This window comes from Artemia sp. Qi Xiang Cuo, chromosome 16 (assembly GCF_049724085.1).
Source record: "Artemia sp. Qi Xiang Cuo chromosome 16, ASM4972408v1, whole genome shotgun sequence".
NCBI classification, from domain to species: domain Eukaryota; kingdom Metazoa; phylum Arthropoda; class Branchiopoda; order Anostraca; family Artemiidae; genus Artemia; species Artemia sp. Qi Xiang Cuo.
The window spans coordinates 59,884,201-59,909,914 of record NC_142809.1 but is presented as its reverse complement, the minus strand read 5'-3'; the positions used below and the strand labels follow the sequence as shown (position 1 = coordinate 59,909,914).

The following is a 25,714-nucleotide window of genomic DNA, read 5'->3' as shown; positions in this document are numbered from 1 at the left end:
TTTTTTTTCTTCTTTACTGCTAGCGGGTCACAGGCAAATCATAGAAAGCTGTTTAAGGGATCATTTGAAAGGAAGTTGTTATATCTAGTGTCTTTTGTAATTAACAAAAAATAATATTTAAAATATAATTTAAAATATAAAATAAAATATAATGCCCCCGTTTCAGGATCCTACTTGACTAGTAAATAAGCTATTTTTTCTGGAAGCATTGTTCTGCTGAAGTGTAGTATTTGAGAAGACAGTAACCTTCTTTATATTTAGTGTAACTTAGGGTCAGGTTGTAAGAACAAACAGAAATTAAATAAAACAAACGGAAGTTTTTTTGTCAAATGAAAACAAAGAGTAACATATAAACTTCAAATAAAAAAAAAACTAGTTTGGGCCCTCCCCCCCCCCCCCGAAATCTCACGATTTTTTTTATTTTCCCATAATTTTCTGATTTTCTTAACAGAATAATGGGTTTGACGGATTTGGGCCCCCCCGAAACAAATTGCCCCCCCCCCCCGAAACAAATTCATGCGTACGTGCCTGTACAAAATATTTGTTTTTCGTCATGTAAATGGTCGATAGACATTTCACTGCAACATGTATGCACTGTTGATGCTTAAGCGATAATTTCAGCCAATCATATCCTGCCGTAAATTATCGCACCACTTAGCACACAGAAAGCTGTAACTAAGTATAAAATTAATAATAGAGTCATCCGTAACCGTAAGGTACCCAAGGGAGACGAAACTCACGGTAGTATGAAGAGCAGTTAAAAGAGACGGTTTTCGTCTGAGAATATAGCTTTAAAGTGATAATATCATTCTAATGAAATACTAACTAATCTTACTTCGATCGAGTGTTTACAACAGTTCGGTAATGTAAAATATGTTGGAATATATATAAATATATATATAGTGAGATGTATAGATGTCCATCGGGGGAGGGTGTAAAGTGAAGAAGTGCGGATAATTACGTATTATATCGACCACAATTTTACTCTTGATCTGTTGTAAAACAGGTTTCTCTGTGTGCACTTGGAGATAATTAGCTTAGCTTGAGTGAGATAGATTACATTGCAGGTATATTTTAATTAAATGTTTAATATAATGCGTTCTGGGCAGCCTGCTTTCCATACTTTTAGTATTATATTTTCAGTATTATATTTTCATCATATTTTGGTATATTTCATTATGATTAACCTATCTTCGCTTCTTGAGTGTGATCGATGTAATACGTTAGTGCCGAAATGGGGTCTTTTAAATGAGATACGTAAGTATTTATGATTATTTTAAGGTAGCTTTTAAAATTTTTAGAGTTTTATACAAATATGCCCCTAATCTTAACAATAATTACCTTTTGCCCATTCTGGCTTCTGGGACTGTTGAGTCACAGCTTAACTGTTTGAGTTGAGCATTGACGGTTTGAAAAGATTGAGTTTTTATTTTGTTCGTTCTCTATTTTCAATAATTCATGTCTGGGACAAGATTCTGCTCTTACGATTAATGGTTCCCAAATTCATGGATTTTTTGTTCCAGTAGCATTCTTCAAATCTCTTTTGATCAAACGGGACATCGCTGGAGAACCCTCAGATTTTTAATGATGGATCCATGTTCACCCACTTGAAATTTCGTGACTTCAAAAGGCCATGATATAAGAATGGGGGGAGGGGAACTCAATCAGTTTTATCTGAACCATTGGCACTTTCTGTTGCGAAGAATGGGGTTGAGCTAAAACAGAATACTACACTAGTACTTTTATTCCTGACACGCTCTTAGGACAATTTGTTTTTGCAAGTTCGTGGGCTGGCCAGAAGATTTAGTTGAAAAAAGATGTTTTTCATAAACCTTGGATTATTAACAATTACTTATTAAGAAATACAGTGAATTTCAAGGAAAGCCATAGAATTTCAGAAAAATCGTGGGTTTTAATCACGTTGTTTAGCTGTTATCTCTTTTTTTATGAATCACAAACTATAGGATTTGTTATTATTAAGAGACTTGAGATAATCCTTAAAAGTTAATCTCAAGACAGATTATAACACCACTTATGCAACATATTAGATGATACGTAAAACCAATTAATGGCAACTAATCAAATGACGCCTAACTTTTATTGGCATTGTGTCAATAAAATTCAGGGAAGGCAAAAAATTAGTTGCACTTATATACCAATGACCAGTGGCATCAATTGGGAGTGGGGAGAGTGGGGGACAAAACAGGGTATATTTATACACTGCAAAAGAAATAATAGGGATAGTTGAAATCTTCACAGAGCGTAACCCTGGCAGGTTGGTTTCCCAACCTCTAAAACTTAAACTTCAAAAGAGTAAATAATTGTATATGGATCATGTGAATAAACAAAAGCTTATATTAAATATCTTAAATTTCAATAATAGTTTATTCCTAACGGTTTTTGCATCTAAAAGTTGCCGTTATGTTCTTGTTCCTATTTATTTAAATAATGAAAGTGACGAAGACTTATATAATTTTTTGTCATCCATTTCTGAACAAAGACGTATTGTCTATCTCCCTTTTCTTCAACTGCAATTTTGCCATTATTTTGAAAACCAATTTACGGGAATTTTGATAAACTGTCGGAAACCTCTCAAAAATGGTGTTTGATCGAAACAAATGCACACCATTGGAATCGCTATGGCCGAAACCCTTTACGGGAAACTTGCATCCCCTGGCTTGAAGCAAAAAAAAAGCCATTTTTTGTATGGGTACTATTTTTTTTCTTCTTTACTGCTAGCGGGTCACAGGCAAATCATAGAGAGCTGTTTAAGGGATCATTTGAAAGGAAGTTGTTATATTATGTTGTCTTTTGACAACATGGAAGTTGTCTTTTGTAATTAACAAAAAATAATATTTAAAATATAATGCAATTTTTGACAAAAAACTACATCTTCATTTACAAGACGATATAACACTTGTATCTTTTGACTTGTAAAAACGTCATGTATACGATGACGTCATTGTCATAAAAAGATGGCAATAGTTAAAGTTGGTAATTATTAATAAACGATTATAAACATACTGGTGTCAGGAGAGCGAGCGAAAAATAAGAAAGAAAAACTGAGTAAAGTATTAAGGCCAAGCAACCAAAGTATGTATAGCAGTTTTTGATACAAAAAAAAAAGTGCATCTTCATATACAAGATGATATAACACTTGCATCTTTTGACATGTAATTATGTAGCGTACACGATGACGTCATTGTCATAAAAAGATTGCAATAGTTTAAAGTTGGTAATTATTAATAAACAATTATAAACATACTGGTGTGAAGAGAGCGAGCTAAACGTAAGAAAAATCTGAAAAGTATTAAAGCCAATCAACCAAAGTATGTATAGCAGTTGTCGACAAAAAACCTGCATCTTCTCATGTATAAGATTATATAACACATATACTATCTTTTTCCAAGGGATATGACATCAAAATTAATCGGTTCTGCTACCTTGTTGTTTAAAGTGTCAAGGGTGCTTTTTAAATGACGCCACATATGGTAGATCACAACAATAAATAACGTTATTAACAAATCATAATATATTACAATAAAATGTAGTTTTTGACACGAAACTGCATCTTCGGATATAAGATGATATAGCATACGTATCTTTCGAAAAGTTATTTTTCTGGAGTGTGATGTCGTACTTGAGTGATCCCGCTGCCTCAATCCCATTTGCTTGTTCTTTACTTGATTCCAAATAAGAAAAAACCGAGGCTTTTTCCTGTGTGTGATTATAATTAATCACGGTCACAGCGATAGTTGCAACCGAGTAAAAAATAAGACCACGGTTGTTAGTAACCAAAAATAGAAAACGCAATTCAAAAATAATAATTAAACGCAGGATTTTTTCTCGTACGGTAAAGAAATAGATAAATTTGAGCAGTAGAAAAGTGCAGTTTCATAGCGACAAGATTAATTACCAAAGTTATACTCTCATCGCCTGGCCTTTCTTGCTATAGGACCTGATCAACACATCAGGCCCTATTGTAACACATCAATAGAGAAAGGTATGTTTACATCAAACCTCTTAAGCCACCTGAGTTATACATATCAATTTCCATGTAGGTGCACTGAAACACAAATTTTCTTGGGGAGGGGTAATACCATTGCCCTCTTACCCAATTGACGCCACTTAAATTACCCAATTTCGCGAAACTTTCCATTTTTCATGTTCTTCTATATTTTTCTGGGTAAGTCCAGTTACCTTTTAGCATCTCTCAGGGACTCCAGAAACTTTTTTAGTTTATTACATGACGTGAATACTACAGTATTCAACGATTCTCTAATCGATCTCTCGTATATTAGAATATTTTAAAGGCCAAGCAGTTCGAAAGGCCACTTCCAAGGAATCGAGATTTTTTCTTCTCTTTTTTTGCTCTTATAACTACTAAGAATCTATATTCTTATGCTGAAGAAGCAATTTATTTTGAATAAAAGTATTATGGATTACTCAATATGAAAATCTATTTGGATTCAAAATCATTGCATCCAATGTATACTAATATTAACCAGACATATTTTTAGACAAATTGATATTAATAAACAAATTCTTTCATTTTAAACTTTTTTGCCAATTAATTTTTCATCACTGATAATGCAGTGCTGCTCAGTAGAATTAGACGAATTCAAAGCAAGAATCATATTAATAGAAAGATTCGGATTTCCATAGAAATTTCTGTGTTCATTTGAATCCAAAACGTAATTTTCACCTATATCTATATGGTGTGTATTTTCACTAAAGACCTTTTCTGTAGTTAACATCTTGAAAAAATAACAAGACCTGCAACTAGAAGGAATATCGGTTCAAAGAATATACTGCCATCTACTATTTTATAATAAATAAGCTCGCAGTATCGGGCTGGTATGTTTATTTCAAAGTATAATCACCTACGGAACAAGTACTGACAAAACCTATCCTCTCCACACAAAAAAGTGACCCTTTGTATACCAATGCGAACCTGGCAGCCAAAGTATAATCACCTACGGAACAAGTACGTCACTCGCCGCCTGAATCACACTCTATCATAGGTATTGGCAGGAGCAAAGTACTTTGACTCGGAGCGATTAACTAGTACAACATTTTGCATCTAGAGGCGTTGAGGTATACGGGGTAACTTTTCGAGAGTTTTGTCAGTACTTGTTCCGTAGGTGATTATACTTTGGTTTATTTGGAAGTGTAGAAGCTGTTCAGCTGTAGAAGCAATTAGAGCTTTCTATAAGCTTTAGATAAAGTGGCTTTATTGAAAACTAAGCTTTCCGAGAAGATATCAGGGAGTAAAATTTATATTATGTCGTAAAATCTGTTGATTTCATGGGCGGTAAAAGAATATTTAGAGCTTTGTGAATTATTTATTATATTCTCCAGGATTCTTCATAAGGGTTTCTCTGCTTCGAATCCAGTTTTGTTGCATCGGTTTTGTGCTTACAGTAAAGTGTTAGTTTCACAGAATTCTGCAAATATGGGGAACTATCACGATTCACGAGCCAGTTTTTGTTTGTTTGAAGTTTCAACTTCGTTATTTTCTTTCTTCTGAAAAAATTTGTTTTTATATTAATTTTTCTGCGTTTTTTAAGGTGCTAAAAATATAGACAAAAACCTCTAAAAAGATCTTTTCCAACTGAGGCAAAAGAAGTCAGTATGATATTTACTAGAATAGGACATTAAATATAGGTTAAATTTCGAATTTCTCTTAAACATTCTCTTTAAAATTCTGAAATTTGTCAAATAAAAAGTCAACTATATTATCCTTGGTATCTTTGAGTTATAAACAAAATTTTAATTATTTATGAAATGTTGTCTTATATGACAACAGTGTATACAAATTTTAGAAACTCGAAGGAAATTAGAAGAATTGAAGACATATAGTTAAAATACTTTACGAAAAATCACTTTATTTTTAATATAATTTTTCTGCCACAATGCAGCAAAGAAATTTGAACTTCTCATCAGAAACTGTACTTTCTTAATTTTTGCTTCTTTGACTTTAACATTTTAGGAGGACTGATCACTAGAAATGAAAAGGCGCTTAAAAGAGAATAGGTACTGAGTAAATTTCCTTGTCTAAGATTCGAAATAAAGATCAACACGGCCAAAAAATAGCTGTTACCGCTAGATTACAAAGCTTATTACTTTTTACCAGACTACAAGTTTCTTTTATATTTTGTTTTTTTAAAATCACCCGTTTATTACATTCTAGAAATTGAAGACAACGTATACTTCGAAGTTTTATAACTACTCTATGCGGCTTTTTAGTACGTTTTGAACTATAAATTTACAATTAGCACGCTGAAATGATCGATGGCTTTGAATTGAGCTTCTAAACATCTTTCTACGATGTTGCAGTTGCCTGCTAGTTCCAATGGCGTCAATGCAGGGGGGGGCGTGCATGTGCCCTTTTTGTTCTATGACCACCTAGGTTTAATAAAATACCTTTCTTTGGAGTATTTTCATTGCAAAGTATCTGTTTTAGTATTTTCGTAAAAAAAAAATCTGAAAAAATAACAAATTTGCCCCCCTCTAGACACTAAAAACACATTTTGCCTCCCCTCACTACATTTTCGTTAATTGGCATAAATACTCTAACCTAGAATTAGCCTAGCCATTAGAACCGACCAAGTTCTACTAGTCACCAGAAGATTTATGAAAAATAATAAGTGGGCTGAGAGGGGAAGTAAAAAAGAGTTGCCTTTCGAATCCAGAAATGACACCCAAAGTGCACTATTTGGATGCCATATGGCACTATACCATAGCTTAATTTTGAAATGCTATTAAGAGTAACAAAATAATACTTACCCATACTTAATCAGCTAAAAATGGAAACTTTTTCTCACTAGATAGTTTAAAAAAAACTTATTTTTAAAATTTCGGAGTATTTGGGGATATTTTGGTAATATTATGTTAGTATAACGCTATGACCTTGTAATAATCAACATATAACATATGGGAATATTAAGCATTTGATAATTCATGGAGCATTTAGTAATACCTTGGTAACATAAGCTTTAATGGAGCCATTTTCAGAAAGCAGCTAACAACTTTTAACAACTATTGCAGAAATATTTGCAATCAAGTTCCCATATTCTTTTTATCTGTGGTTATCCAAAATTAACAAGTTTATTTAACTCATTCAAAATGAAATTCTACTAAAATCTAGATTGAACTTTTGAACTAACACAGTCAACATATTTCAATGTTTATTTCCATGTCAAAATTATCTGATGCCCACATTTTTTAGTTTTGAAGTTGGGCATTTGAAGTTTTAAATTTCTACTTTTTGGGTATCAAATTTTCCAAGATTCCACACAATGACAATTCCCTGTTTCCAAGGCTTAACTTCAATGTGGTTTGACCCAATTTACAAATTAGTATTAGTTGAACCTACACGTTTGTAAAATCACGCCACGAATAAGCCTTAAGGAGACCTAGCCATGTTGTTATAGAGTATTAACATCTATTTACGTGTCATAAAAAACCTTTTCTTGATGTATTTTTATCATGGTACTTAAAGCGAAGAAATCACATTTTCAATTTCATTTCGTTATATGGTAGTTGAATCTTTATTGTGAACGGGGTTGAATTCCAGTCATCTCTGTCATGTTACATAATACCTTTTTTTATTCGTTTTTACCACGGTACTTAATGGGCTGAAATCATCTTTTCAATTTATTATGGGTACATCAAATTTTATTTTACAAACTTGATTGAATTTCATTGATCTCTGTTTTGTCGCATAAAACAGTCAGCACGATTCTATTACTTTCATTCTTCTTAAGAGGGTGTAATAACATTTAAAATTTTATTGTATTTTTTAAAATGTCTTACGATCCCGGTATCGAATATCCCTGTCATTTCGAACAGTTTATATGTAATAAAGTCATTTAAATGAAAGCGGCCTAGTCCAAGGAATTAAAGGGAAAAGGGTCCTATCATTTTATGCTGTAATGCAAGTAAAAAGTCTAATTCTCTTATTTTTGAGTTTTTATAATTGAGATGAGAATAATCCATAAATTATTCATTTTTGATGAAAATATCATGGGTCTGATATTAATCTGGCCATTATCTAAAAACAACGAATTCTACAAGAAATAAAAGGAGTTTGAGTGGAAATACTTCTATGGCTGAACAAATGGACTAATTACAGACAAGGAGAAACTCCAAAATATTGAATCATTGCGATAGAACATTCAATGGCAAAAAGAACCTTCTTTCTTTCTGTTGGTTTTAAATAAGAGGTCTCAACAGATTGACATGAGTGTAAGTGAAAATTGCAAGGATTCAAAATATACCCAGGCCAAGGAGGGAGAGGGGTTAAACATCTGTTCATCTTCTTGTTCCATAAGAAAAGCGGAGTGTATTAAACCCTAACATGGCATTATGACGAACCCACTATAGGCGAGTCACTTTAAACTCCCTTCAACCTCCTGTTGCCGGGTCAAAATACTCACAGCCTATTTTACTAATTGAATTAATTAATTTACAACAGACTAATTTACACTTAATTGAATGCAACGGATTGAACAATTACACTTAATTGAACCAGGCAACGGACTAGAAAGTCTGTTTAGCACTTTTCGTTTTGAATTTAGTGTTCCTAAATCTTTTTTTACAAGTCTTGAAGAGACAACCCTAGTCTATATCAGTGTTGCGATATTAATTAGTTAAGTACTTTACCTGGCACAAGAAAAATCAACTTAGCAAATAAAAAATAAGTTTCATACAATTTAAAAAAACTGTACTTTCACTTGTTTATTTGACTATTATATTTGTTAATAACTACTCAAGTAAAATAGGATTTAAAGTTAATCCATTTGGTAGAGACATACTTCAGGTGGTAATTTAACCCGAGATCAACTTTTTAGCTTTTATAGAAAGTGAAAAGAGAGACGTGTCTTTACTAACAAATTAAATAAAAAAAAAGTTTTTTAAACTGAAAGTAAGGAGCGACATTAAAACTTAAAACGAACAGAAATTATTCCGTATATGAAAGGGGCTGTCCCCTCTTCAGCGCCTCGCTCTTTACACTAAATTTTTTTATTGTTTAAAAAAATAAAGTTGTGAGACAGAGTCAAACTTTTGCGTTGAAAAGGGCACTAGAACTTATAATTTCCGTTCGAATAAGCCCTCTCTCATTATTCTAGGACCACTGGATCGATACAATTGCCCCTGGGAAAATAAAAACAAAAAACAAATAAACACGCATCCGTGATCTTTCTTCTGGCAAACAATCGAAAATTCCACATTTTTGTAGATGGGAGCTTGAAACCTCTACAGTAAGGTTCTCTGATACGGTGAATATGATGGTGTGATTTTCATTAAGGTTCTATAACTTTTAGGGGGTCTTTCCCCCTTTTTTCGAAAATCAGCCAAATATTCTCAGGCGCGTGACTTTTGATGAATAAGTTACCACGAACTGTTTGATATGTCAAGTAACAAACAAATAACAAACCAATCAAGTAAAAAACAATTAGCAAACTAAGTCAACATAAATTTGTTTACTTGGCACCATATACAAAACTTGATCATTTTACCCTTAAAAAGAAAAAAATATGACTATTTTTTTAGATTTTATTTACTTTTTCTTTTTTCGAGACTTTTTTTTTACATTTATTTTTTCGAGAAAAACGGGCGAGTTTTGATTGATCATATTTTAAAACCTTTTGAATAATAATCTACAGATCACTTTAACACAAATACCATGCTTTTGTTGCTACAAAATTAGCATACCACTTAAAAATTAGTGGCGTAATTGGATCAAAATCCTGGGTGGGCCAAATTTAGAGCCAATTTTCCCAAATCCAGTGAAAATGACAGTGAAAAGGGAAAAATGAGCCATAGGGTAGGCTACCCTACATAGATAGATACTAAAAAAGGACAAAGATACTAAAAAAAACTGACATGTTTCTCTGAATGCTTGAATTATGCAGGCTTATCTTAGTTTTGACAAGTTTTTATGCAGAAACAAAATTTCGGCTGGGGGTGGGGGCAAAATGAGGGTGGGGGGAGGCAAAATGAGGTCGGGGGGAGGCAAAATGAGGTCAGGGGGGCAAAATGAGGTCTGGAGGGGGCAGTTGCCCTGCTGCCCCATAGAAAATTATGCCCCTGTTAAAAATGACATTGACCATACCAACAACCCAAACAGAAAATGGAATTTTATTCTAAGGGCTACTGGACCAGAAGAATTTCAACGGCAAATCGAAATGACACTAGCCTAACCTAACCAAAATACCAACTAAATATTTAATTAAAAATAGATATAATATAATTTACCACCGAGCCAAAGCTAATTGTCTGGTATAAACTCCTTGAAAACCGGATATTGTCTCATTTTCGCGATACAAGTACTCGAGTGTATATTATATAACACATAAGTATCAAAGCAAGCAGCCCCGCAGCACACCTGTCGTTGTTTTAAAGCTATAGAAAAGGCCCTCTCCCGTCATGACGCGGCTTCTGAACTTTGAGTACACATCTCTGATCAATGATACTAAGTTCTGTGGTAAACCAAAGTGGAGAAGAATGTGCCATGGACCTTCTCTCTATATGAGGTCGAAAGCCAGCTTAAAGTCAATGAAAAGGTGGGAAATATTACGTCCAAGTTCAAGATGTTTTTCCAAAATCTGACGGACCGTAAATGTCTGATTAATCGATGACCTGCTTAGGCGGAAACCAGCCTGATATTCTGGAATGACAGTTGAAGATATAGCTCTTATACGCTCCAGTAGCCTATTACTCTAGTGAGTATTTTGGTGGCGCGGCTAGTAAGGCTTATAGGCTGGTAGTTATCACAGATTGCTTTTGAGCCTTTCTTATGAAGTGGAACTATCGTGGCTTCACACCATGAGGAGGGGAAGTGACCTTCTTCGCAAGCAGCAGTAGCAATTTTTAGGTATAGGTCAAAAAGGGGATCGCAATTTACTTTTAATAACTCTGGTTGGATTCCATCTGGGCCTGCGGCTTTGTTTGTCCTTAAACCCTTGATAGCCGATTCTATCACAGAATGAAGTGGGGGTGGGATTGGGTCTGCGGTGATTACGGGAAGGCTGTTAAGCGCCGTTGGGTATGGGTAGATTGTTGAGTTTAATTTGGTCTCAAAGTGTTCTTTTCCTTTTGGTTCGGATCCCGTCTGTAGTTAGAATCTGGTTACCATCTTCATCGAGGAGGGTACAGGCTATCAGTCCCTTTTGTTAGTTAATTCCTGCACTCCCCTTTACATGAAGTGAATGTCACCTTTCTTGAATGCCATTTTGCATTGCTCACATTGTTCCCTTATATAGGAGCGATGAGCATGGCGAATGGCTTTCTCTACCAAACGTTTCAATCGTTTTTACATATCCTGACTTTCTCTATCTAGTTCGTTTGTGTGGTTGTGTTTTTCTTCGCATAATGAAATTATCTTGTCAGTGATTTAAGGTTTTTGGTCCACCTGTTGGACTCCTAGGGTCAACTGGGTGACATCGTATATAACCTGTGAGCTACTCTTCACAAAATTATCGATGTCATCCTTTGATGGAGTTAGCGGGGATGTCGAGAGGAGTTCAGAAATTCTCTCGGAAAGAGTAGCGGTGTATTTTGTCTGATAATTTGGTCTTTTTAGAGGTCTACTCTGAATCTGGGGAGCTTTTTGGAGAGTTTCGTGGCCACTTTTAGAAGTAGTTTAAGTCATAACAAGTGAGTGGTTGCAATCGAAATCGCCGCCAGCCTAAGTGACTTTGTTTGTGATGAAAGATTTGCAGTGTCAAGATGCGAGGATATAATCTATTAGATTCTGAGTCCTTCCGTCTGGGGAGGTCCAGGTTGTTTTACACCGGGCTCTGTGTTTGAAGAATGTGTTAGTGATAACAAGATCACTATCTCGGCAAAATTTGATTAGGCACTCACCTCTTTTGTTCAGCTGGCCATGGCAAAATTTACCCATCACATCCTCGTTGTCAGAAGGGTTGTTACAAACAATGGGGTTGAAGTCCACGATGACCAATGCTATATCTTTTTTTGGAACGGAGCCCACTAGACACTGAAGTTGGAGATAGAAGTTTTCAGAATCTTCATCGTCTCTGCTAGAGTCGGGTGTATTAACGTGGATGATTGTGAGATTCGCTGGTAAGCCTTTCAGGCGGATCACGATCAGACGCTCTGAGATGAGTGTTGCTGCGATTAGTGGTCTCCTAGCCTTACAGGAAAGTAGGAAGCCAACTCTTTGCCGGTGTTTCCAACCAGGTCGTCCTGATAGTAGCGTCATCAAGTTTTTCTTCACCGGTGACTGGGAGGTGGGTTTCGAATAGGCCGACTACAGAAGAGTAGAGTAGCGTCATCAAGTTTTTCTTCACCGGTGACTGGGAGGTGGGTTTCGAATAGGCCGACTACATCCCAGTTGTAACAGTTTATCTCTCTCACGAAAAGTTCCTTTTTACCTTGTTTTGCAAGTGTTCTGATGTTGAGGTTACCAATTGATAAAGTCGACTTAGGTGATGTAAAACCCTCCAAGGGTAAAGCTTTCAAAGTTGAGGTATTCGTGCAATTTGCGGTCGTCGTATCGTCGGCTGCCCTGGACACACTAGATCTAAACGCATGGCCATCGTCGGTATGCTCGTACGCGATAGCACTGGTTCTCATATTCATTTGTTTGCTCATAATATTGATAAAAGTGAAAAAAGGGGTTTCTTGGCTGACGTCAGGACAGTGGTAAGCCACTCCTCTTCGACTATATCTCCTACGGATAATGCGCCCTTATAGCATCCTGCATCACCAACAATTTACCCATTGCTGTGGGAAGTGGATTGTGACTGTCGAGACGTGTCCACATGCCGGTGGGCCCTTCCCAGTGCCCATCAGGGGGGCCAAACTCCTCCTCCACCTGTATTTAAGTCCCCCAGATGAGGGTGTTCCAGTTATATTCCATGATCCCCAGATACTGGGTCCCCCCTTGGCACGTGCCTCTCATCTAAATGGAGGTATCCTACATATCTGTAGGACGTTCCCCTATCTGTCACCTAGGGACGCACTGAGTGGCTTGAAACAGGCCCCTACTGAAAAGGTAACTTACTAGGTACTCAGGAGTTATCATATAGGAGCCACATATAGTGGATTGGCGATTGCTTTAAAATATTCAATAAAAAAAAATAGATTCCGCTGAAAAATACCTTTTTTACTCTGTGAGAAAATCCCGAGATTTTGACTTCTTCTATGCAAAAATTTGTCTACTCCTAAATCCCTATGTGAGCTTTGTGTCACTCATAACATAAAGTCCTATATGTCAGAAAGTCTTTTAATGTCTTAGATTTCACTCATAATACTTACCGTTCTAGCCCATCCAGTAGCTTATCCTATAAATTCCTATTTTAACCCAGAGTTCAGATAGGAAGCTGGCAGTAGAGCAGCTCCTGTCAGCTGCTCTGCAAGTGGGAGTTACCGGGTTGCCCATTTGTGTCTGAACTTTCTGAACTCAGGAAGGTTCAAAATCTGATTTGACCAGATTCGCCAGTTTTTGTCCAGTGCTGTCCTCCTTGACGTCTCTTCCTGGGCCGAGGGCCTCAGCTAGAATGATTTGGTAAGGCAGGCACTTCAATGGCTTCCGTAAGACGTGGCCCAACCATTTCAGTCGGCGTTTTTGGTCGTGAGATAAGATATTTTTTTAGATATTTATTTCAAAAAATGGCTATCACAAGCCCCGAAGGGCCGAATTCACAAAAATTCACAGCATTTCTCTTGATACTGCACATACGTCGTATATTCACTTTTGATGCGTGGTCATGCAGATGCATCGCGAATATATTCCGCAGACAGGAATGCTCGAACACCTTCAGTGCAGTTTCGTGCAGCTGATTCACAGACCAAGTTTCGTATCCGTAAAGAAGGATGACTCGAACCAAAGCCAGGTAGACTCGGAATTCAGTGCCTACACTAATTTTGCACCGGTTCTACAATGGTTTCCTGAGGAAAGCAAAGATCGTCTGCACTTCCTGCAATCGCTGTTGGATAGCGGCGTCTTAAGATCCATCAATAGCAACCCCGAAGCCAAGGTATGTGAAGCTGTCGGCCTTGCCCAACTTTACCTGGTTTACAGTTAACAAAACAGGATTAGCGTGGTATATTGCCATAAATTTTGTCTTCCCTGTACTGACTTTCAGGCCAATGAGATTTGTCTATGTCATCCCTAACAAAATACTAACAGTCTAAATAAAGCACAAAATTATGGTCAGCGTGGAGGTAAAACGTCACTAATTTTACAACAAATTTCGTGTTGATAAGAATTATGCGCAATTTCCATATTTTAGAATTTAAACTTTTTAAACTTAAAAAAAAAACTTTTTCACATGAGGACCAAATGGTCTACGTAGCGCAGGTAATTGACCTCCTGATTTTCTGCCGTTGGCCGGGAGTGCAATGGGTGGTTTTTGGCGAATCATCCGAAAATAGAAACTACTTAAACCAAAATTACAAATAAAAATTTCAGAGGTTCTATTCAGATGTTCTCTGTTCATTTTTTGGTCCTTCTTTTAGGAATTGTGCACTGAAGAAGTGAAATCCGTAGCCAAACTAATAAGAAAGAGACACAACCGAGTCTATGAAGATGTCTTATTATCTGCAGTTAAAGTAGTTGACGTTGGAGCACAATACCCGGAGCCTATGAAGGGAGCCGCTCCATCTCTCAGAATAATCAAAGACACTTATGTTGTTGCGATCTGCTCTTTGAGTTTCATAATTTTACGATAATGTATAAAGAAAGTACTAGTTATGTTCGCACACTCAAACTGTGATCCATAAAGTTAGTGTAATTTGCTACGGTATTTTGTTGTTGTGTTATTTTTATTGATATTCAGTTAATTGTTGCAATTGTAGATAGGACTGTGGAAGAGTTGCTGTTTATTTTGTTTAAACCATGGGTACCATTGTCTCCCAGCTTACGCTGGTAATTCAAAATCCATTTATATTACATTGTTTGTAAGGCAGAGTTTGTCAGCTTTACATTCGTAAGCTCAGTCTCGTCTGTTGATCAGTTTAATCCGGTTTTACTTATCTTATTTCGTTTTTCAGATACTTTTAAGTAAACATTTTTTAAACTGAGAAATCGGAAAAATGAGCACGATAACAAGGCAGGAGCCCCTATGGGAGGTAGGGGGATTGTCTCAAATAGACTAGCAGAACACTGATAAAATGTGGAAAAATTTAGCATGAAGCATGATGTATCGTCAATGTAAATACACGGAATATATATCCGAGAATAGACTTAAAAACATAATACTGGAAAGAGACTTAAAAACACAGTGCCCGATTAAGCCTGATTCTGTACTGGTAACATTGTCGCTCACGAGGACTTCTACCCTTTTGATAATTTCGAAGAATAAAAAATAAAAGAAGTTCTTTCTTGAAGTACATGCAAGAATAAAAAAATGCAAGAAGTACCTAAACTGGAGTTATACTCTGACATTCTTTGATAACATGAGATGTCAGCTTACTTTACGAAAAATTACTAAATTGTTTGATTGTGACAAAATCGACGTAGAATTAATAAAGAGAAGTCTAAATTCCAATTAGAGCTCTACTGGGATAGGAAGCGTTTTCAAAAGAGAGACAGAAAACAAAATCATTTTATTTTAGTTTTATTGCTCCCTTGTAAATATCGTGAATTACCGAAGCCGATTTTCCAACCTTTATAACTAGATTATTATTTTTTTTTACTTATTACCCCGATGTAGAGCCAGGGGCATCAATTGGGGGGGGGGTGGGGATTTAAGTTTCAATTTTTTTGTAGTTTCACTGAAGATTACCTATTCCTAACATTTTCTATGAACAAATTGAAAGAAACGATAAAACTACTCCCCCCCCCCTCCCCAGATTTTCATGAATTGATGCCACTGCGTTACACTAGCGGTTTCTGTAACGGAGAGCAGTATCTATATAATTTATATTTAGTATATATTCTATGATACAGTCTCACTGAGTTTTATCTAGATATATGAATTAAAAAAAATGATTTAATATCCATTGTTATTTTCTAATGGATATCCACCTTCCCCCTGTAAGTGTTATAAAATCTAGACAAACATGAATTTTTCAGTTATCTAATAGGTTAAAAAGACCTTTTCTCTAGTTAACCTGCTCTCACTTAGACCAAAATCGTAGATATTTACTTTTTGTTAGGAACTACTTCTGCTACGGGCTTTCAAGCTGGTATTTAAGTTTCGGTTATTCAAGTTTCGGTATTTAAGTTAAACTAAGTTGAACTTAGTTTAGTCATAAAACTTACATTAAACTAAGTCATAGTTGAAGCAATAAGCTGAAATTCAAACCCAACTTGACCTTTATCTTGCACTAAAGACGTCGCCATTTGGGTTGCTCAGGACAAATGGTTTACCTGACAAGGAGTAAAATCTTAAGTCATTGCAGTTCACTGTGCACTACACTGCCATAGGCACAATTTACCTTTTGGGATGGAGACGAAGATTTGGCAATTGTCCACAAAGAGCAGGGGCGTCGTCTGGGAGGGGCAAGAGGGGCCGGTTGCCCCCCTCCACAGTAATGGGGATAAAAATTATTATTTAGCCTATGCTCCTTTAATATCCAACAGTAGACCCCTCTTGCCCCCCCCCCCAATGAAAATGTTGTAGATTCTCCCCTGACAAAGAGAGTTCACAAATTCCAAAATTTTCAGGCTCAACTGAAGAAGTTTATCATTTTCGACATATGTTACATTTGAAGAGTTCCAGATTCTTGAGAGGGAAGGAGGACAATATGCTCTTTATCAAGTTTTAAATTATATATTTGTTTTTCTGTAATTTTTTGGAGATTTTAGTTAAAGGGATTGGCTTGTTTCTTTCTTGAGATTAGTTCTTTTCATCACATGATTTGCATAAATTCAAGCATAATCCTGTATTCAGATTCAAATATTCTTTTAGCGAAAGGGGTTAGAGGCTTTCTTGAAATTCCAAAAACGGCCCTTCGCAGCTTGAGAGCGAAATTGCCCTGTTCTGTGAAAAGTCAAGATTTTGCAGATGTAATGACATTCAGCATATTGTTTCCTCTCCTTTGATTAATCTATGTGGAATTCTGTATGAATCTGTTGTCTGTTGCCTAACAACAAAAAATTCAGTTTTGTCCTAGTCGTCACGTCAGTACTTTCCTGAGAGCGAGAATATCCGATCTCTCTTATATGCTCCCCCACCAAAAAAAAAAAAAAAAAAAAAAAAAGCTGATACAACTATTTAACTGGAAAAAGGAGCGTCTAACAAGGAGCGTTAAGAAATTTTATCGCGTTTATTAAATTTTACCATAGGTTCACAAAGAAGCGAAATTAACTCACCGCCGCAATTTAATTGCCAATTTTGACGATTTTAATTGCTTTGTCAATAATTTTTGCAACATAACAGCAACAGCAATTGAATACACATTAGTTGTAAAAATAATTTGACTGAGAAACTGATTATGACTGTCAAGCTCAACAAAGCTATTTAAGAAAAAAGGGAAAAGGGAGAGAAAAGGGCACTTTTGGTCCTGAAAGCATGCAAGTAAAACGTCATCCACGTTTTACCACGTCAACCATGCTCTTTCAACATTGAAGATTTTCCCAAAAAATACTAGACGATTTGAAATCATGTGCAAACAAATCGGCAATAAGAATTGCTCATTGGTTCGACTGACAAAAATTGTCTGTCGCTGCAATTTTTTTCTGTAAGCACCAAGAATTTGGCAATTCCGTTCTCAGGTTACATCCTAATATACGTTAAAACAATCTTTAAAATGGACAAGACTTTGCTTAAATGGCCGAATTTTTCGAAAATAAAAAAAAGCTGGAAAACCAACAGATGCTTCAGTTTGAACTGAATGTCAGTTTAAGCATTTGATAAGGAACTACTGGTAACTAATATGAGCTGCTGGGACTGATGGCCAAATATATTCTTAAAACCGTGTAATAATAATAATAAAGAGGATTCTTATTTGGTAACAAAGTGTGGAATAAGTGTTAAATAAAACGTTTTCCTGATTCTCCCTAAGATTGGTCGAAACTTTGGCTTAAAAAAGAATTGGGTTATTCTAATTCAAACCGAAAATTACATTTTCAGCGAGAATTTCCATTTTTTCGAAAGAATACTCTCCCTCCTTCCCCCCGGTTTGCAAGTCCGTTTTTGCCCCCCCCCCCTCATTAACAGAATAATTTATGTTCGTTTGAAGATTTTAGGTGAAACCCCAGGGCCTAGATACCCCTGAAAAAGTAGTTCAATACAAAATGGAAATGTATTACTTTTAATCTTTACAGAATTTTCTATTTCATTTGTGTTGTTGGGTTCTTGTTTTGCAAAATTAGAATTATAGGTAATTGCACAATAGGCTAATATTTTGAACATGTTGAGCCTATATATCGTGCCTTTTATTATATTCAAAATTTGTTGATTTTAATTTCGAAATAAAATGTTCTGTATTTATTGTTCTGACGTTATTGTCTATTTTTCTTTTGACAAGAGTTGCTTAAGACGTACATGTTCACTGAATAGAGTAAAACATTCGCTACATTTATTAAAGGTGTCCAATGGCTTTCTGCGCTATCATTAGGGCTTGAATGTCCCACATGTTGAAGCTTAGATCAACCGAGCGTAAATGTCTATACATATAATTTTTGTTATATTAGTTAGTAGATTATATCAATATCAACATCACCTAACTATCCATTAAAACTACTAACGAAAACAAAATGTCCGCCCCCATATCTCATGTCCGTTCATGTCTGATAGCCGTAATTTCCTAATATATTTCTTTTGGCTGTCTCAAGATTAAGGAAATTGTGGGGCGGAACCACACTCTCGTCAGTGTTGCCACGTTGAGCACGAAAGTAAATATGCAAAATCAATTCGCTAAATTTGACAACATTTTTCGTCCGTTAAAACTCGAACATAATGGATCTGTCGATTTATAACTGTACATCGAGGTCTTTTATTAAGCCCCTAGACATCAATGTCTAGACATAATCTTTATCTACCAACCATAATTTGCTTCCTCTTTTATACAGAGCCCCTATTATTCCAATTAATTATGGCTAGAAATTGATGTCTAGCCGAACGCACGTGTGAACGGGGCTACAAAAAAAAACCCACATTTTCCTTAACTTTTCAATATTAAAATGGTTGTGTAAGTTTTCAGCTAACCAATTCATACAACAAGATTTAATTATTCATGTCCTTGGTACATTAACAACGAAATTTTATACAATAAGAAGGAATTCCAGTCCAAAATTATCTCATTTGCAGTCAACCAACACAAGAAGCTGAACACAACTAAAAATCAGCTCAAAACATAAAAAAAAACAACTCAGTCAACTGAACGTGCGCGTACCAACAGTTATCGAAAAAAAAAAAAAAAAAAACACAAACCACCAAACCAAAAAAAAAAATAATAAAAAAATTAATAATTTAAGGGGGGTCCAAACGACTCGGATTTACTGACGATATTGGCGTTGAAGCTTCTGGACATAACGATATAGCTGATGAAACCGGGGGAAAGCACTTTGATGATGACACTATGCCATGTTTTCTGAGTTAGTCTTCTCATATTATAATGGTCATTATAGGGAAATCATATAGTCTATAGTAGGTGAAACAATAATTGATAAATCGTCCTTCAATTTATATTTAACCATATGAATTAGAAGGAAGGACTTCAATTCATAAAAAAACAGATATTCATTGAGAAAAAGGTATAAACTAAAAGTTGAAACATAATTCCATGGATTTATTTGATTTACGTATTTTTTACCAAGAGTGAGTAAATGGGGAGTAAAGGAGAATAATACCGTCCGTTGAAGACATAGTTCCTCTGTAGACTAATTGGAATCCACTGGTCTCGAAAGCAAAAGAGAAGTTACGCCAGACATGTGTTATATATTAATAATTCCAGAACACCCCAAGTTAACATTCTTTTGGCTACCCACCACCATGGAAGACCTAAAAATACATTCCGTGTATGTACAATGCGACACTTTCATGCTTCTTTTAACCAGAGTAGGAACACAACAACGCAGTCGCAAGCTTTGGTAACGACAAGAGACTCTTCTTAGACGCCTTTGGAGACCCAGGAGAATCTAAGGTCCAAGGTAATTAATTGGGGAACACAGACTGTGGGAATGACGTTGCTTTTGTTAATTCTTAAATAGAAGTTTATATACATACAAAAGAATTACAAAAGAAAGTATTAAAAGTATTACAAAAGTGTTTAATTACACAGTAAATGCTTGGATTTCGCTAGCAAAAGAGTACAACACTGAATCGGGAAAGAAATCAGTTTACTACCAATCACATGCTACTTTCATCCAGGAATTATGCTTCATCAAATGGTTCTTTGATCAATGGTTCTTCGGCTTTTCTGCTCATTAGAATGCTTACTAATTTGTAAAGTATTTTCCCTTAAATGATGCAAATAGTTTTCTATTATGACTGGAAGTATGTGTTAAATTCGTGTTATTTAGTTTTTAAAACTGTCGGGCAGGTACACAGAAGTTTATTTTGGGTTGGTGAATTTCCAGAGCCCAAAGGCAAAATCTTTCACTTACAAAAGTGAAATTTAAGCTTCAAATTACTCAAAACGGGAAGAGAGGAGATGGGAGGGGGGCTTAACCAGAAAATCAGGCACGGTAAACAGCGTAGATCCTCCACGTACACAAACTCCTTATCTTTTTAGTAGACCTCTTTAATAGACCATATTTGAATTGTACTAGCACAACACAGTTAAAACCCAAAACGAAATGAAAAAAATAGTACAACATAAATAAAAAAAAGTATGTATTATTAAAGCCAACTCTATCACGATACAAAATTCCAAGTAAAAAATAAAATTAATTAAATAAAGGGAAATCATAGCTCATTCAATACAGAATGATGTTTGTTTTGATCTAGAAAACGCGTAATTTCTTCTTTAAAATTATTGCTATTATTTACAGAAGAAATATAACAGTCTACAAATACATTTGAGACACCATCACCATTCACAGGCACAGAGGAATCTTTCAGAGATTGTAAAACGTGAAAAAAATAATCGGAGTATTCGCTTGGCCAATTTAACTTTGGTTTCAACGAGCCAATAGTATCTACGATTTGGTCAGTCAATTCGGCGTTCAATCCGGCGTTTAATCCTTTGTAAGATTTAAATGCTGCTTTGACATGAAGCACTAAATCAGCTCCATCGAAAGATTTCATACGATCATCGAGGTCATTCATAAGACTAAATCTTGACAGCGTTTCAACTTCGTCTGCAGTAAGGCGCGTTGACTTCATGTCTAAAGACGATCGAGGATTTTGATATTGCAATACTGTCTCAATACAACATTTCAACACTGACAAGAATTGCAGCCAAAGTTTATCATTACTCTTTTGGATCGGTGTAAGTATACTAGAGCCATCTTTTTCAGTGTGGACTAGATTGAACTTTTCGCCATCTTCAAATTTAACTTCAAAAACTTCGCCTTTCCCAATATAATTACTTTCTTCAGTACTTTCTATAGAATATCCACCTTGTGTAAGAACCTAAAATAAAAGTGATCATGAAACAGAAGAACGATTATAAAAAAGATAAAGTCCAGAAAAAGAGAAAAGAAGTGAAGTCAGTTCATCAAGTCAGCTTTCGGACAGTCACGAAAACCTCAAAAATTGATCACGTCCCTAGGGTAGAAGTGGATGGGCTGATAATCGGAAACCCACAAGAATTGCACGAGGAAAAGAAAGCATGGAAAAAATCCTAAAAATGTCCTGATTGAATGGGGACACAGAGCCGAAGACCGTACTTACGTACGGTCTATACCGCGTACTTGCCTGATAATAAAGGCGGATATTCGCTTAAAAAAGCATGCTTTGGAAACATGAATAAACAACATACTGGTAAACAACATACTGTCCACTTTCATTGACGCATCATCAAGCAAAAGTTGCCAAGCAAAAAAACATTGCCAACTGTCATTGATGTATCTGTCAAATAACGTTTACTCGATGCATCTCCAGTATACAGAATAATTTTGGCTGCAGAAAAACAAACAAAGCTTACAGTAGAGTAGCGAAAGAGTATATATATATATATATATATATATATATATATATATATATATATATATATATATATATATATATATATATATATATATATATATATATATATATATATATATATATATATATATATATACACACACACACATACACATATATATATATATATATATATATATATATATATATATATATATATATATATATATATATATATATATATATATATATATATATATATATATATATATATATATATATATATATATATATATATATATATATATATATATATATATATATATATATATATATATATATATATATATATATATATATATATATATATATATATATATATATATATATATATATATATATATATATATAATATATATATATATATATATAAAATTTTGGCTGCAGAAAAAGCCAACACAGCGTAAAGTAGAGTAGCGAAAGAGTATATATATATATATATATATATATATATATATATATATATATATGTATATATATTATATATTTATATTTATATATATATATATATATATATATATATATATATATATATATATATATATTTATATATATATATATTATATATATATATATATATATATATATATATATATATATATATATATATATATATATATATATATGTAATCATGTTTCAATTCTTTTATGTCATCGCATAGGACATACTGGAAGTAAACCTTGCATTATCGATGCACTCAGCACACGATACGGATGCATATGTTAACATTATTTACGCGACAGTATGCACCAAAAGTAATATTAAGCCGCATCCACACTTGTACTTAGCTACATTCAATTTCTAGCCTTCATTACTTTAAACCAGGGTTTCCTAAACTTGTTTCATTCATGGCCCCATTTATGATTACTAGTTTCCTGGCGACCCCGTATAAATATAATTGAAAGACACATAAATATGATTTGATGATTCATTTATTATACATATACATATAAAAATAAATAGTTTTAGAATTCGTTTAGAGACACACAAAAATCTAAAATAAAAAATCCACAAAAGTTGAAAAGTTGTCTGTATTATTTTTACAAAAATTATATGCCCTGTTTTTCATCAAAATTGCATTTTTTCAATAGCATAAATAAAAGAGAATTCTGACCGTCTTAGTTCAATAGAATATATTCGAACGCAGTCGTTGGGGGGGGGTAAATATTAAACCAAAATAAAAGGATAAACTTTAGTGAGAAGGATGTACCTATTTTTTATTGCATAACATATTAAATCCTGGTTGAATGTTTGACACTGATGGACGTAAGACCTCTTCAACATTTTTACTCATGAACCATATTCGGGATTGATATGTGTTAAATCTCAGAAAGTAACTTCACATAAATAAGTGGTGTTGAATGGCAGAAGAATGTATAATGCCATATCTACGATTGTGGGGAATTAAGTTCTAATTCTGTCTCATCCAGAATTCAGTCAAGGGCTTTTTTGGAAATTGTAGTTTTAAGTTCGAATGACTCGAAAGCTCAGCAACGTGAGTTTTAAGTGCCATGTGATCAATCTCAGTTAAATCAATACAAAACGGATTTTGAATCCAAGCTACTTTTTTTTAGATCAATATTTAATATAAAATATATACGGAACTAGGATTCTAGCGCTTTTAAGTGATCTACCATAATTTTTGCAATAAAAGTTTTACAATGATTTCTCTCGATTATAAAATTGTCGATTCTGGAAAATATTTCAAAATATTTTTTTTCTATCCTATCTTTCCAAATTTCAATATTTTTAGTAAAATTTTCAATTTTATCATTAAAAGTAAATATACCGCAATTCTTTTTTTGAAGAGACAAGTTGAGATCGTTTAATTTCTCAAATATATCCAACAAATAACACAGTTTGGATAGCCATAAGTCGTTTAGAAGAAAAGCAGCAAGTTCACATTGTCGTACGGTGTAAAAATATTTCAGTTCCGTCTTTTAGTAATAATAATCTTCTTAAACTTTGACCTCATAACAACCATCTTACTTCTGCATGTAATAATAAAGTTGTATAGACGGAATCCACATCCTTACAAAGATTTGAAAATAACCGACTGTTAAGGGCATGGCCCTTAATAAAGTTTATGATCTTAACAGCATTCTGAAGCACATCGTTCAATTATGGTGCTATTTTTTTTGCTACAAGGGCCACTCGGTGAACAAGGCAGTGAGTAAAAGTTACATGGTCATAATGAGTAGCTGGAAAAAGTGGTTTAAAACCAATGTTTTTGCTCGCCATCGCTCTTGCACCATCTGTGCATATTCTACAGCAATTTTTCCATTCTTGACCTTCAGTCTTTAAAAATTCATCAACTTTACAATATGTGTCTTTACCTGTAGTATGTTATAAATTTTTGACTTTAATATTTAAATATTTGACTTTAATATTTAAATATTTGACTTTAAAATCTCTTGCGACCCCATGATTTTAGAAAGGCCTGCTTTAAACCAATCAGAGCTGTTTATAAAAGACTAAGCAAATTATGATTCGTTATAATAACAATAGGCTATACGAAAAATGTGGTTCAATACCGCTCTCTAAGGCTATAATGAAAGAAAGGTTTAGGCGGCTAGGGCACGTTGTAAGGATGAATTATAACAGATTGGCGAAGATTGTCCTTTTGGGCCAACCGTTTAAGGCTAAAATAAGAGCAGGTCGTCCTCGTGTGGACTAGGAAGACGTCATAAAGAAATAGTTTAAAGGAAATGGGAACTTCATGGGCGAGCTTAAAAAGGGAGGCTTTGAATATATTGGGATGGAGGAGGAGCGTGAGCAGCTGTGCTGGCCTCAGGCGGTTTGGTGCTGCGTTGAGTTGTTAGTAATAGTAGTAGTAAAGTATGATTCGTGAATAATCATTATGCCTGGACACTGATGTTTAGAATAGAACGCTATTGAACTGGACTTTAAATTTATATATAGATCAAACAAAGTAAAGCTAGGTAGCGCAAGAAAATCTGCACATATAATGCTAGGCCCCGTTTTTGGAACGTCTCGTTACAGTAGTCCATTTGCTTAGGCCCATATTTAACTTTATTTGGACACACAGGTAGGTAGGCAGACCAGAAATCATATAGGAAGCTGATCCGTGAACGTACGAAGCAAAAGACCCTAAAACGACCGACGAGACCATACTTCTATCAAGAGAGTCGATTAGAGTAAGTGACTTACTGATGTGTATTTTTAATTTCACTAAAGGGTTTTCTTTGGTATTTTTAACATTCCAACTGGTTCCCTGCTATCACCACTCATTTTAACTCCTGATCTAAATTGATATTCTCATGATAGATCTACTGTAGGGAAGAGGAGTTATTCAGAAACAGTTTCCCAAAAGTCGTATATTCTAGTGTTTAAAGAAGAAAAGTTTTATAGTTTATGTTAAGCAACCTAAGGTACATTCTAGCTCTTCCTAAGATTTGACATTTCTAAGTGAAAATATGCAACTAAATAAAAAAACAAAAAAAAAAACAAAAAAACTAAGTAAAAAAACAAAAGAGCTGTATCTCTCTTATATACAACCAAAAACCACTGAAAAAGAATCTATCACAAAATAAAGATAAATACTATTTTACCGCACGGAGAAACGATATTTATTTTTAAACCCTGATCCTAAACATAAGCGAACCAAAAAGTCGCTCAAAGGAGATTTTTCTCCGAG

General features: G+C 34.5%; 1 protein-coding gene and 1 long non-coding RNA gene across 4 annotated transcripts in view; one reads left to right on the top strand and one right to left on the bottom strand.

Annotated features, from left to right (window-relative positions):
- Nucleotides 1-761: 761 nt before the first annotated feature.
- On the top strand, nt 762-18,407 carry LOC148943136 (uncharacterized). Of its 3 annotated transcripts, none has more exons than XR_016143081.1 (2): nt 762-861; nt 14,494-18,407. It is a non-coding gene; the product is annotated as an uncharacterized LOC148943136 (long non-coding RNA). The 3 variants fall into 3 exon arrangements; XR_016143080.1 differs by lacking the exon at nt 762-861 and adding an exon at nt 901-1,067; XR_016143079.1 differs by lacking the exon at nt 762-861 and adding an exon at nt 1,147-1,257.
- A 998-nt stretch (nt 18,408-19,405) lies between these two features.
- Nucleotides 19,406-25,714, bottom strand: part of LOC148943134 (ER degradation-enhancing alpha-mannosidase-like protein 3) — a 105,451-nt gene continuing 99,142 nt past the window's right edge. The window contains exon 17 of the mRNA XM_089102097.1: nt 19,406-21,500. Coding sequence (XP_088958223.1) covers nt 20,832-21,500 — 669 coding nt within the window. The 3' untranslated portion in view covers nt 19,406-20,831. The remainder of the gene's footprint in view (nt 21,501-25,714) is intronic.